General features: G+C 32.8%; 2 protein-coding genes across 13 annotated transcripts in view; one reads left to right on the top strand and one right to left on the bottom strand.

Annotated features, from left to right (window-relative positions):
- The first annotated feature begins 2,381 nt into the window (after positions 1 to 2,381).
- LOC6031076 (60S ribosomal protein L8) lies at positions 2,382 to 3,854 on the top strand. Its single transcript, XM_001841875.2, has 3 exons — positions 2,382 to 2,497; positions 2,798 to 2,944; positions 3,071 to 3,854. The coding sequence occupies exons 2-3, from the start codon at positions 2,807 to 2,809 to the stop codon at positions 3,716 to 3,718; spliced, it is 786 nt and encodes a 261-aa protein (XP_001841927.1). The 5' UTR covers positions 2,382 to 2,497; positions 2,798 to 2,806; the 3' UTR covers positions 3,719 to 3,854.
- A 6,891-nt stretch (positions 3,855 to 10,745) lies between these two features.
- The window catches only part of LOC6031081 (bromodomain-containing protein DDB_G0270170), a 121,394-nt gene continuing 118,798 nt past the window's right edge, over positions 10,746 to 13,341 (bottom strand). For 9 of the 12 annotated variants that reach the window (XM_038259027.1, XM_038259028.1, XM_038259019.1 and 6 more), the window contains one exon: positions 10,746 to 11,810. In XM_038259027.1, the coding sequence (XP_038114955.1) occupies positions 10,904 to 11,810 (907 nt within the window). In that variant the 3' untranslated portion in view covers positions 10,746 to 10,903. The remainder of the gene's footprint in view (positions 11,811 to 13,341) is intronic. The other 3 variants (XM_038259029.1, XM_038259030.1, XM_038259031.1) reach the window with 1 other exon arrangement.

The following is a 13,341-nucleotide window of genomic DNA, read 5'->3' as shown; positions in this document are numbered from 1 at the left end:
AATTTAAGAATTTAAGAATTTAAGAATTTAAGAATTTAAGAATTTAAGAATTTAAGAATTTAAGAATTTAAGAATTTAAGAATTTAAGAATTTAAGAATTTAAGAATTCAAGAATTTAAGAATTTAAGAATTTAAGAATTTAAGAATTTAAGAATTTAAGAATTTAAGAATTTAAGAATTTAAGAATTTAAGAATTTAAGAATTTAAGAATTTAAGAATTTAAGAATTTAAGAATTTAAGAATTTAAGAATTTAAGAATTTAAGAATTTAAGAATTTAAGAATTTAAGAATTTAAGAATTTAAGAATTTAAGAATTTAAGAATTTAAAAATTTAAGAATTCCAGAATTTAAGAATTTAAGAATTTAAGAATTTAAGAATTTAAGAATTTAAGAATTTAAGAATTTAAGAATTTAAGAATTTAAGAATTTAAGAATTTAAGAATTTAAGAATTTAAGAATTTAAGAATTTAAGAATTTAAGAATTTAAGAATTTAAGAATTTAAGAATTTAAGAATTTAAGAATTTAAGAATTTAAGAATTTAAGGATTTAAGAATTTAAGAATTTAAGAATTTAAGAATTTAAGAATTTAAGAATTTAAGAATTTAAGAATTTAAGAATTTAAGAATTTAAGAATTTAAGAATTTAAGAATTTAAGAATTTAAGAATTTAAGAATTTAAGAATTTAAGAATTTAAGAATTTAAGAATTTAAGAATTTAAGAATTTAAGAATTTAAGAATTTAAGAATTTAAGAATTTAAGAATTCAAGAATTTAAGAATTTAGAGAATTGAAGAATTTAAGAATTTAAGAATTTAAGAATTCAAGAATTTAAGAATTTAAGAATTTAAGAATTTAAGAATTTAAGAATTTAAGAATTTAAGAATTTAAGAATTTAAGAATTTAAGAATTTAAGAATTTAAGAATTTAAGAATTTATGAATTTAAGAATTCAAGAATTTAAGAATTTAAGAATTTAAGAATTTAAGAATTTAAGAATTTAAGAATTTAAGAATTTAAGAATTTAAGAATTTAAGAATTTAAGAATTTAAGAATTTAAGAATTTAAGAATTTAAGGATTTAAGAATTTAAGAATTTAAGAATTTAAGAATTTAAGAATTTAAGAATTTAAGAATTTAAGAATTTAAGAATTTAAGAATTTAAGAATTTAAGAATTTAAGAATTTAAGAATTTAAGAATTTAAGAATTTAAGAATTAAGAATTTAAGAATTTAAGAATTTAAGAATTTAAGAATTTAAGAATTTAAGAATTTAAGAATTTAAGAATTTAAGAATTTAAAATTTAAGAATTTAAGAATTTAAGAATTTAAGAATTTAAGAATTTAAGAATTTAAGAATTTAAGAATTTAAGAATTTAAGAATTTAAGAATTTAAGAATTTAAGAATTTAAGAATTTAAGAATTTAAGAATTTAAGAATTTAAGAATTTAAGAATTTAAGAATTTAAGAATTTAAGAATTTAAGAATTTAAGAATTTAAGAATTTAAGAATTTAAGAATTTAAGAATTTAAGAATTTAAGAATTTAAATTTAAGAATTTAAGAATTTAAGAATTTAAGAATTTAAGAATTTAAGAATTTAAGAATTTAAGAATTTAAGAATTTAAGAATTTAAGAATTTAAGAATTTAAGAATTTAAGAATTTAAGAATTTAAGAATTTAAGAATTTAAGAATTTAAGAATTTAAGAATTTAAGAATTTAAGAATTTAAGAATTTAAGAATTTAAGAATTTAAGAATTTAAAAATTTAAGAATTCCAGAATTTAAGAATTTAAAAATTTAAGAATTTAAGAATTTAAGAATTTAAGAATTTAAGAATTTAAGAATTTAAGAATTTAAGAATTTAAGAATTTAAGGATTTAAGAATTTAAGAATTTAAGAATTTAAGAATTTAAGAATTTAAGAATTCAGTACATTTTTACCAGCCTGATTTTATAATTGTCTAATATTCTAATTTCATAATATTTTAAATTTATAATTTAATAATTTCATTACAACGAGCATTACTGCATAATTTCATTAGAATATAACTTCATAATTTCATTACTTCATAATTTCGAATTTTTCAAATTTAATAATTATAAAATTTTAGTATTTCTCTAGGTATTGCGAATTGCGAATTTAATAATTTTAAAATTTTAGTATTTCTCTAGGTATTTCTAGTTTTAAAATATAAGAAGCATATACGGCTCATATCGAGACGACCGCTATTTTTTTAAAATATTAAATAAATATTTATATATTTCCGACCGGGTTGAATATTCGCTTCAACCCCGCACTGCAGGTTGTCTACATTTCGGCGTTTTTTTATGAGCTTTGGCGTGACGTTATTAACGAATGGCGCTTTTCTTGAAATTTTCTTGCAAATCTCGGTGACACTTCAACTTCCGCCAAACTGCTGAACGCTCTTTCTTTTTCGGCTCGCACCAGAGTCCAGTTGTGAACACACTTTTTGTGTATCATAAAAAATACATTTTAAGCCCTGTAAGTGAGCTCCAAAGTGGTTCTGGCGGATTAAAACCGGTGCGCCAAGGCAAATCCTCCGTGAGTTGGTGTTTGTGGACACGGGTTTCCCCGGGGAACTCGCCGAAAATCGGTTCCGAAATGTGTGACTTTCGCGTATCGGCCGTCGACGTGTGTTTACTACGTGTGAAGGACGACGTTTCGCGGTGGAGGATTTGCCTTGTGCCCCGTGCGAGTGTTTCCGCGGTTTTGTTCCGTCCGGAGGAATGATGATGCGGTGTGCTAATATGGAACCTGTTTTGTTTGTTGCCCTTTTTGCAGGATTGAACAATGGGGCGCGTCATCCGTGCACAGCGTAAAGGTGCCGGGTCCGTGTTTACGGCCCACACCAAGAAGCGCAAGGGAGAGCCCAAGCTGCGCGCTATGGACTACGCCGAGCGTCACGGATACCTGAAGGGAGTCGTGAAGGTAAGAGTTGACCGTGGACAATCTGGGCAATTGTGGGAATCGAGTTTGTTTTGTTCCGGAAGATGTGCGCCTGTGACGTCACTGTTTTGTTTACAAGTGTTATATTTCTCTTTGCGACTCTTGTAGCACATCATCCACGATCCGGGCCGTGGTGCCCCGCTGGCGGTCGTGCACTTCCGTGACCCGTACAAGTTCAAGCTCCGCAAGCAGCTGTTCATCGCCGCCGAGGGCATGTACACCGGCCAGTTCGTGTACTGCGGAAAGCGCGCCCAGCTCCAGATCGGAAACGTTCTGCCGATTGGTCTGATGCCGGAAGGTACGATTGTGTGCAATCTGGAGGAAAAGACCGGTGACCGTGGCAAGCTGGCCCGTACCTCCGGAAACTACGCGTCCGTCATCGCCCACAACCCGGACACCAAGCGTACCCGTGTCAAGCTGCCGTCCGGTGCCAAGAAGGTTCTGCCGTCGGCGAACCGCGCCATGGTCGGAATCGTTGCCGGTGGTGGCCGTATCGACAAGCCCATCCTGAAGGCCGGTCGTGCGTACCACAAGTACAAGGTGAAGCGTAACTGCTGGCCGAAGGTGCGTGGTGTGGCCATGAACCCCGTCGAGCATCCCCACGGTGGTGGTAACCATCAACACATCGGTAAGGCCTCGACCGTCAAGCGAGGAACGCCACCAGGTCGCAAGGTCGGTCTCATCGCTGCCCGTCGTACCGGTCGTATCCGAGGTGGAAAGGGAGACGAGAAGTTCAAGGAGAAGGAGAAGAAGTAATCCTGCTGATGTATCGTTTTATGTACTGATAAGCTTGAAGATTCGGTTCGTTCTGCGGATTGCGCGGGAAGGACTCCTGTGTCCTTCGGAATGGTTGGAAATAAATAAGAAAATTCCAAAAAAAAACAGCAACAGACAGTGATTGTGTTCTTTTTTTTAGAATTTGAAAGCTTCCTTTACAGTGGCAAAATGAGTTTTTGATTTCTTGACCTGAAATACAGTGTTTGTGCATGCTAGGGGAAATTCTCGAATTATTGGTGTGTTATATTTTCCAAAACTTTTTACCAAAACTTGCATGCTCACTTTTAACTGACTTATTAATTAAAGTACCTACTTGTTCGGTAACTGGGTGTTGTTTAACTTGGCGCTCGATAACTGATAAGACGGTATGTATACGTGAAGGTTGGTCTAGGATATCAACCTAAGGATTTCATTTTCGAGTGATTTTATAGCGTGTTTTATAGCCTTTCCTCAGTGAGGTGAGGAAGACAATAATAATGAATTCTAGAGTTTTTTTTTAATAGGTCCTATAAACATATGAAAGACAATAGTTTAGGCTGGTACAAATATTTTTAAAAGTTTTCGTCACCCCCTTTAAAATTGGCCCGAAAATCAGGGGCAAAAAATATTTTTACAATAAACTTCAAAATTTCAATGAAAATTCAAGTGCAACCAGCTGAAATCAAATTAAAATACATTCTTCTGCGTTTAAAATCATTTTTAGCATGTTTGGGTTTATTAAAAAATCTTATGATTTTTTGAAAATTTTCGATGCAAAACCTTTTTTTTCGATACAATTTTTGTTTTTGTCAGATCTTAGATTTTTTGAAAACTAATGATTGCAAAACAACTGAACTAGTGTAAAATGCATTTTAAAACACTTTTTTCATTTAAATGTGAAGACTATGGCTTGTTATTTAAATTTTTATATTTTTTTATTTTCTTGCCCCCCCCCTTGACCTCGGCCAGGGCCGAGGGACAAAAACTTTTTTTAATATTTGCATCGGCCTTATTGGACCTTTTCAAAAAAAAACTCTAGAATTGCCTCTATCCCTCTCTATTCGATTGAAGAAACATGCATCAAAGTACAATTCAAAAGTAAAATTACAAAAGAACCAAAAAAAATAACCATTTAAAAAATATAAGGATTTAAAAATTTAGAAACTGGAAAATTGAAAAATTCAAAAAAATAAAATTCTGGAATTCATATTTTTTAATTCAGGAAATCAGAAATTAAGAAATCTACAAAATTTGATTTTGAGAGTTTCTGAAAAAATATTTAAAATTATAAATTTTTAAGTTCGGAAATTATAAAATTTAAGAATCTTAAAATGCAGAATTAAAAAAACTATAAAATAACTGTCACAAATTCCAATAGTTAAACATTTCAGAATATGAAAATGTAAAAAAATAGGAAATCAAAATTTTAATATTTTGATAATTTATAAATTCAAAAATGCATATTTTTTCCCAATATTTTCATGAATTCTTAAATTTTCAATTCAGGAATCAAGTATGAAATTCAAAAATTATAAAACCTAGATTTTCATTGTTTTAACATTTTTTTTGATTTGCTTACACATTGACATTAAATTTGATCTTTGCGACCCCATTTTAGTAAATTTTGGTCAAATGGTCTTTAAAATTACCAAATGCAGTTTCTCAGTATTTCATCATCGATTATCCGGAGTGAAATAATCAAGTCTGGACACAAGACAGATATAGCAATTCTCTGAGATTTCGGTAATTCGTTTTTTTTTGCATTTTCTAATCCTGCTGAAACTGTTTTGGTGCCTTCGGTATGCCCAAAGAAGCCATTTTGCACCATTAGTTTGTCCCTATAAGCTTCCATACAAATTTGGCAGCTGTCCATAAAAAAATGATAAATGAAAATTCGAAAATCTGTATCTTTGGAAGGAATTTTTTGATCGAATTGGTGTCTTCGGCAAAGTTGTAGGTATGAATAAGGACTACACTGAAAAACGAATTCACGGTAATTTTTTTTTAATGATTTTTAATTTCACTTTTTGTCACTAATACAGTATAAGTGACAAAAAGTGAAATTAAAAATCATTAAAAAAAAAATTACCGTGTATTCGTTTTTCAGTGTAGTCCTTATTCATACCTACAATTAGTAATAATTAGTAATACTTGATCAGCAAAAAAAAATATTTTATTTTTTTATTTTCTTATTGAGAATTTGCAGCAAAGCTAAAATATACTTGTCGCCACCTATGAACAAAAAGCGTAAACCTATGATTTTTCGAAAAAATGAGTTTTTATCTTCAAAATCAAAATTTTTATTAAACTTATGCTGGATTCGGATGAGAAAAATTATTTCCAACAATTTGGTGTACAACTTTCCAATATTTGTTTGATTTTTCTATGCGAAAAATGTAAATTTAGAAAAAGATAGTAATTTGGACAAATTGGTAAGAAAGTCTGTCAACAATCAATAAAAATTATTGAATATACGTTAACACATCTGTTATCAACTATATAACTGTTTATTTCATTGATACATACGGAGAAAGTAATTTTTTCGTGTTCCAAAACATGTTTTTTTTTAAAAAAGGTCACAAATTTTTGCGCGCCCAAAAATTTATGTACATTATTTTTAAGCAAAAAATTTTCTCGTCTTTTGCAATAAGTTTCAATAAGATTGATGCTGGGAATCATGAGAAATGAGCGATTTTGTTCTTTAATCCAGCAGAAAGGAATACGATTTTTGGCAAGTAACCTCATTTTGGCGCCACCTACATTTGAAACACAGTCGCGCTGCAAAACCTCAGTATGTTTTAGGGGACATCAAATGCCAACTTTTCGGAAATTTCCAAAACGGGCAAGAAATCTTTGACCGAGTATTGAATTTTTAAATCAATACTGATTATTTTTTTTCAAAAAATCGAAATATTGGTCGCAAAAATTTTCAACTTCATTTTTCGATGTAAAATCGAATTGCAATCTGAAAGTAAATTTTCAAGTCATAGTAATTTTTAGGTAACTTTTTTGAAAATAGTCGCAGTTTTTCATTATTTAGAAAAAGTGCCCATGTTTGCCCAATTTAAAAAAAATTATTTTGCTTTTATAAACTTTGTTGATACGACGGATAGTTGCTGAGATATTGCCATGCAAAGATTTAAAATCAGGAAAATTTGTGTTTTCGAAGTCTCACCCAAACAACCCACTATTTTCTAATGTCGATATCTCGGCAACTTATGGTCCGATTTATAGGTAACATGAAACTTTCGAGAAATTTTCCGATCTTTTGGAAAACGATGAGATCATAGGAGGCGAGGAAGCAGGACGCGAGAGCGTCAACCCGAGGCTGGTTTCAGGTTCTCCCCTCACCCTCGGAGGATGTTGCATAGGTCCTAGCGGCCAAAATACCAGGGCACGGGTACTGTCAGCCCAGGGCTGGTTACAAAATGTTATTTAGTTTGGCGGGTCGTGTGCTGGGGGCCCAGACAGCGGCGTGAAGTGGCGAAGGTGAGCGTGACGTCGGCGTCCGGGTCGAGGTTGTGGAACATCCGATCCGGTGCGTGTTTCGCTGTCAGGACGTTGACCACCTCAGCGACGAGGTGCTCCTACACGAGTTGGCCGCTCAGGGTGTGAGCGAGATCTACCGCCACCCTGCAGCGGCCAAGCCAGCCGGAGTAGTAGGAGGAAATAGACGCGACCGGAACGAGGACGGTGAGCCGTTCCGTTACAGCGGGCTGGTGGTACTGACGGTACGCGAGACCCTACCGGATGCGACCGCTTCAGTGCCGACGCTGCTGGCGTTTTGGCCACAAGGACGTCCGCTGTCCGGACCTGGCCTGTGGCAAAGAACCCGTCTGTGGCCGCTGCTCGGAGCGACACCCCCCAGTGGAACTCAGGTTTGACAGTTTAAATTTGAAGTCCGCTTTAGAGATGATAAGAACTCTGGAGGTGATATTCGATTGAAATTCGATTCTTTAGAGTGTAGGTACTTGAAATATATTTGTTTTTTTTTCCAAATCGCCAAATTGCGTGCCTCTCTCGACTTGAATGCTGCCCAAAAGTTTAAACAATGTTATGCGATCCTTCTTTATCTGCATTTTTGTGGGTGTGTGTCTGTCTTCAAAATGTATCAAACTGTCGTTAAGTACCTTATCCAGATGTTACAATATGTATGTTTTGTTAAATTTTTGGTTTGCTTGCTTTGAATTTTAAGTTATTAGATTTCCATTACATGATTTTAAATACTTTCAGGGAAAATGTTTCCGGATCCGAGTGTGTTTACTGTTTCCTATAATAAATTGAAAGGAATTTAGGTGATTTTCAAAGGTATTTTGTTTCGTTAAGGAAATATTTATAAACTCATTTCACTTGAGTAAGTTCGCTATTCATAATTGGTGGCTTCTTGCGAGTGCCTGTAACGATATTTCGCAACAATAAAAAAAGGGTAAGGGAAAATGATAAAATTCTTTTAGAGCGAGTGATTGCATAAAATAAGTCGAAATAAGTACTTTAATACAATTGCACGCGATAGTTGTTATCCTGTCTTTCAGCACCGCATTTTAATGTAACAAATTAAATTCGATTTTTGGCGCGTCGCAAAAAGTGTGCTCAGCTGCGCGTAAACTTCCTTTGGGGGGCAGGGGTAAAATGGACTGTTTGCAAGGTTGTTAAGCGATAAAATTATCGTCGGCGATAATTTTATCGATGATAACGGACAATAACTCATTTTTTTAAATCCTTCTGAAATTGACTCTTTAACCATATCATGTTAAATTACCACTGCTTTCACGATTTTTTTTTTGATAATGTAATAAGTTTCAAAGTATGAATATTCACTCAAAAAAAAAAAAAAATCACAAAAAACCCATATTTGAAAAGTACTAACATTTTCATATTTTAAAAATTTGTGTATCAAACTAATGGAATTTCGTATGTATTTTCACTTTATTAGAGCATTGTTTTTGTGAATTACTGAAAATTTCACAAATACCGTTTTTCAAAAATATTCAAATTTTCATAATTTGCATTACAGGTTTCAAACGAAAAGAATTTTCTTATGAATTTTAGTTTTTTTTAGATTTTTTTAAAATACAGATTTTTTTTTCACAAAATATTGTATTTTTTCAAAAATACTCCAATTTATAGAATTTGCAATTTTCAAAAAAGGTCGTATTTTTTTTCAAAAATACTCCAAACAAAGTAAACGAAGCCGAATTTAATATGTATTTTTTGCATTTTAACTTTTTTTGCGAATATTGACATCAAACTTTAAATCAGGCCTGCCCAACCTTTTTGGCTCAATTTTCACAATTTTGATCGTTAAAATTACAATTGTTTATTTTTTCACGGTTTGATGGAATCGGTTCACAGATGACCAGTGAACATCACTTTTCCAAAAGCCTAAATAAATATTTATACAAATCGTTTTTATCTGCATTTCTACATTTTCGTACCGTTTCTTACTAAAACCTTAGAGAAATAAACTAGCAACAATATTTTTTCAAACTTTTGCCAAATTTATGTTCACGTGTCATCTTAGAACCAATTCCATCGAACAAACCATGAAAAAATGGGCAATTGTAATTTTGACGATCAAAAATGTGAAAATTGAGCTTAAAAGGTTGGGCAGGCCTGCTTTAAATACTTAAATTTTCTCAAAATTGCGTAATTTGTCGAAAATACTGAAAAAAAAAAATTTGCAATATGGTATTAAAGGCGAATTTTTTTTTTCATAAAATACTAAAATTTTCATAAATACAGATTTTTGTGAAAAAACTTAAATATTCATAATTATAGTTATAGAAACAAAAATCTATAAAAGTGATATAAAAGTCATATAATTTTTTTTTTAGATTCGAGTATTTTCAAGAAAATATGGTATCTTGTAAAAATATTAAGTATTAAGTAAATTATGAAAATCTGATTACTTTCCAAAAATATGATATTTTGTGAAAAACAAAGTATTTTACAAAAAAAATAAAGTTCAAATGCTTAACAAATGTTGCTTTGTTTGATACCACTATTGCAAATTATCATAATTTGAATATTTTCGAAAAATATGGAATTTAGTGGAAATTTTAGTATTTTGCAAACAAACCTCTAATTAAGTAAACATTTATACAAAATTTCCCCATGGTTATGAAAAGTTGAGTACTTTCGACAAACACGATATTTTATGAAAATTTTAGTATTTACAAAAAAATTAAATAAATAAGAAAATGATGAAGTGCAAATGCTTAAAAATGTTCATTTGTTCATTTTCATCGAAATTTGAGCATTTTCATAAAAATATGGTATTTTGTGAAATTTTGAGTATTTTACTAATAAAACACTTTAAAAACGTGATGCGTACACAACTTCGATTCGTTTGCAACCCACATTTTTGTGATTTATAAAATTGTGAGTATTTTTCGGTTAAACACGGAATTTTTTGAAAATTTATACAATTTTTTTTCTAGATTCTAGTATTTTTGAGAAAATACGGTATTTAGTACAAATTGCGATATTTGATATTGCAAATATCAATATTGATATCCATATTGCAAACAATGAATATTTGAGAATTTTGGAAAAATACGACGTCTTGTTATTGTTTTTGAGTATTAATTCTTTGAAACTTCCTTTATTATCAATAAAGAAAACAAATCTTAGTGACGGGCCAATACGCACCTCCCAAGAAAAGGGGCCAAAAAATGGCTTTACAAACAAAGGAGAGAGAACGATTTCTTAGGGCTTTTCTTCACCCTCTCTGGCATTCTTTCGCTGCCGCTGCTTCCCATTTGAAATTTTTCTTGACCGGTTCCTGCCGAAGTACATATACCGCTGAAAGCTTGCAAATTTCACATATTTTGGAAATATATTAAAAGTGAGTTATCGTCCGTTCTCGTCGATAACATTATCGCCGACAAAATTACCGAAATAACGATAACGATAATTTTATCGTTAACAACCTTGACTGGTTAGTTAGAGTTTTGCGTCTGCTTGTAAGCTGCGTTTTTTTACTTGTTTGGTTTTGTGAGTAGTATAGTTGGTTTTGCTGATTTTGTTTAAGTGATTCTTGTTTAGTGTGTGTTTTGAGTAGATATCTGTTTGTAAGCGGTTTATAATTTAGATTATTGGATCACATTCATTTATAGGTCTTAATTGTGTTAAGATGTTCCAGCTGATTTATTTAAATATATAAATAATCATTCTCTTACTAAACTAGTTAACTAAACTACTTTCCTTACAGCTACTATCATTACATCCAGTCAATCCGTTTGCTAGTTTAAGACTATTGATCTTATTGTGTATCGCGTCCAGTTCCGTTTCGGCCACGTGTTCCCCCTCTTCCCCAGCATCATCATCACCACCACCATTGTGGCCATTCTCGTTGTTGTTGGTATCTTCTTTGTCGTCGTCGACGGCGGCATCAATCACAATCTGAACCGGAACGCGTTCGACCATCGGCGTGGCCGGCGCCGATTTGGACTTGGAGGACGCCTCGGGGAAGGTTCCACCAAACGACGACGGCGGTTTAATTGCGGAGGTTCGCTTTGGCGTGGCCGGATGATGGCGCGGCGAGGACTGCGTTCGAATCGAAGTCTTGAGCAGCTTAGTGCCGTTGACCGGCGGCGGTGAACTTGGCGTTGCGCCGTTGCTTCCATTTTGGTTCAGCTTACTCGAGGTCAGCACGTTGCCAATGTGAGTCGTGCGGACCGTTTTGTTTGGCGATGACGAGCCACCGTTGCAGGCGGTCGACACGACGGAGCTGGCGCTGCACAGATTCCCATTGGATGCGCCCAGCGAGGACCGCTTGTGGTGCGCCATGGTGGCCATTGTCGTCGTCGTCGAGCCGTTGGTCGCCGTTGAGCTGCCGTTGTGGGTGGAGTGCTTGATGGAAGAAAGCTGCGTGTAGACGGACGAAATTTGCGTTTTTGGCTTAAGGTTGAACGCGGCCGAGCGCTGGGGGCTGGCTGGAGTCGTCGTCGTGGCCAGGGCCAGCGAAGTGGCGGCTGGTGAGCTGTTACCATTATGATGTGGGTGATGGTGATGATGATGGTTGGTTGCTGGAGATCGGAGCCCGTTGCGGACGGCTGGACCGTGGGATGGCGAGGGCGGTTCACTGCGACTGTGAATGGAAATTTTTGAAACGGGAGTTAGTTTGGTTTCTTTAACGCTGCAGACACACAGCTTCCGATGAGTTATAATGGAGTTAGAACATCACATTGAGTTGCAAAATAAAAACCACGTTGATTAGACTGATGAACGGTTCAACGTGTTTTCGAATGTTTGTTCAAATTTTGAAAAGTTTCCACGCTATCGGGTTCTTGATCTTCTTGACGAATTCTACTTTGCACTCGTCAGTAGGCTTTGCGATTTTTTACGTTTGAAATTGCAATATTTGTAAGGAAAAGTGCAAAGTATTTAACTTTTAACGAAAATGTCATGAAACGTGAAAATGTTAAATATATTTTTAAACATTTTTTATATTTTATTTCAATCTTCAATCAACTATTAATTCAAATACCATCATAAAATAAAAAAAACCCTTTTTAAATTTCTCTATACGTCACGTAATATTTGAGATTTCTTGAATATTTTATTAAGGTGCGGTTCTAATGGTTCTAACGTGACATTGTCAACCGAATTGAACTAAATCGTGAATTTTGCAAATCTTTTACTACGAAAAAGCAGTTTGGCCTAGTTCAATAATGATGATTTAAAAAAATATTATTCACTTTATAAAGCTAAAATGTTTTCATTTTAACATGAAAAAATAATCACATTCGTGTTAATTTTGTAAAGTTTGTATTTTTTATTGGTTACGATAGCCTGCAAGTATAAACGGAATAAACTGTATATCGGCCGAAATGAATTAAAAATCACATTTATTTTTATGGCAATGAGCACAAATTTCGTTTTTTAAATTGATGATCAAAACAATAGTTCCGAAGATATTGCGAGTTGAAAAATAAGAGATTATTTGGTGACACCGGGAAAAAATCATTTTCGCAAAAAAAAAAAAACTTTAAACTGGATGTTCCATAGCAACCAGCTGTCTTGATAAACAATGATAAAAAATGAAATTGTAGAATTTTTTCTCATGTTTTCCGGATATATTTTTAAATTATCATTTTCGATTTCAAATTTGTTGTGGACCCAAATATGATTTTTGAATGTATTCTAGTTTTTTTTCTTCGAAAAATCTCATTTTTAAATTTTATGTCTCTGGTACTAGATTTTGCACCATTTTAAACTCTAGCACGAAAAAGATACCTTTTTAAGTAAACACAACACTGCCCACCATTGAAAAAACGGCTAATATCCACTTTTGGCAAAAACGAGATATTAGCACCAGGTGGTAGAGGATCTTCCAATGCATCTTCTGAAACTTGAATTTCACTAAAATAGTGTTTAGATTTTGCATCCGATGCGAAAAACCAAACGGCTAATATGCCACTCTTATGGGAAATTGCCTTGACGGAGATTTGGTGTCAAACACTAAAACGCGTTTTTCTCGGAATACTTGATTTGGCATAAGGCTGGTACAAATATTTTTAAAAGTTTTTGTCACCCCCTTCAAAATTGGCCCGAAAAATCAGGGGGCAAAAAAAATATTTTTACAATAAACTTCAAAATTTCAATGAAAATTCAAGTGC

The sequence above is a fragment of the Culex quinquefasciatus genome, chromosome 3 (genome assembly GCF_015732765.1).
Source record: "Culex quinquefasciatus strain JHB chromosome 3, VPISU_Cqui_1.0_pri_paternal, whole genome shotgun sequence".
In the NCBI taxonomy this organism is placed as follows: Eukaryota; Metazoa; Arthropoda; class Insecta; order Diptera; family Culicidae; genus Culex; species Culex quinquefasciatus.
This window is presented reverse-complemented; position numbering and strand designations above follow the sequence as displayed.

Excerpts from the sequence above, each read along its gene's own strand:
- LOC6031076 (XM_001841875.2), top strand. The coding sequence starts at position 2,807 with ATGGGGCGCGTCATCCGTGCACAGCGTAAAGGTGCCGGGTCCGTGTTT. Across the intron at positions 2,945-3,070 it reads ACCTGAAGGGAGTCGTGAAG|CACATCATCCACGATCCGGG; the intron begins GTAAGAGTTGAC and ends CGACTCTTGTAG.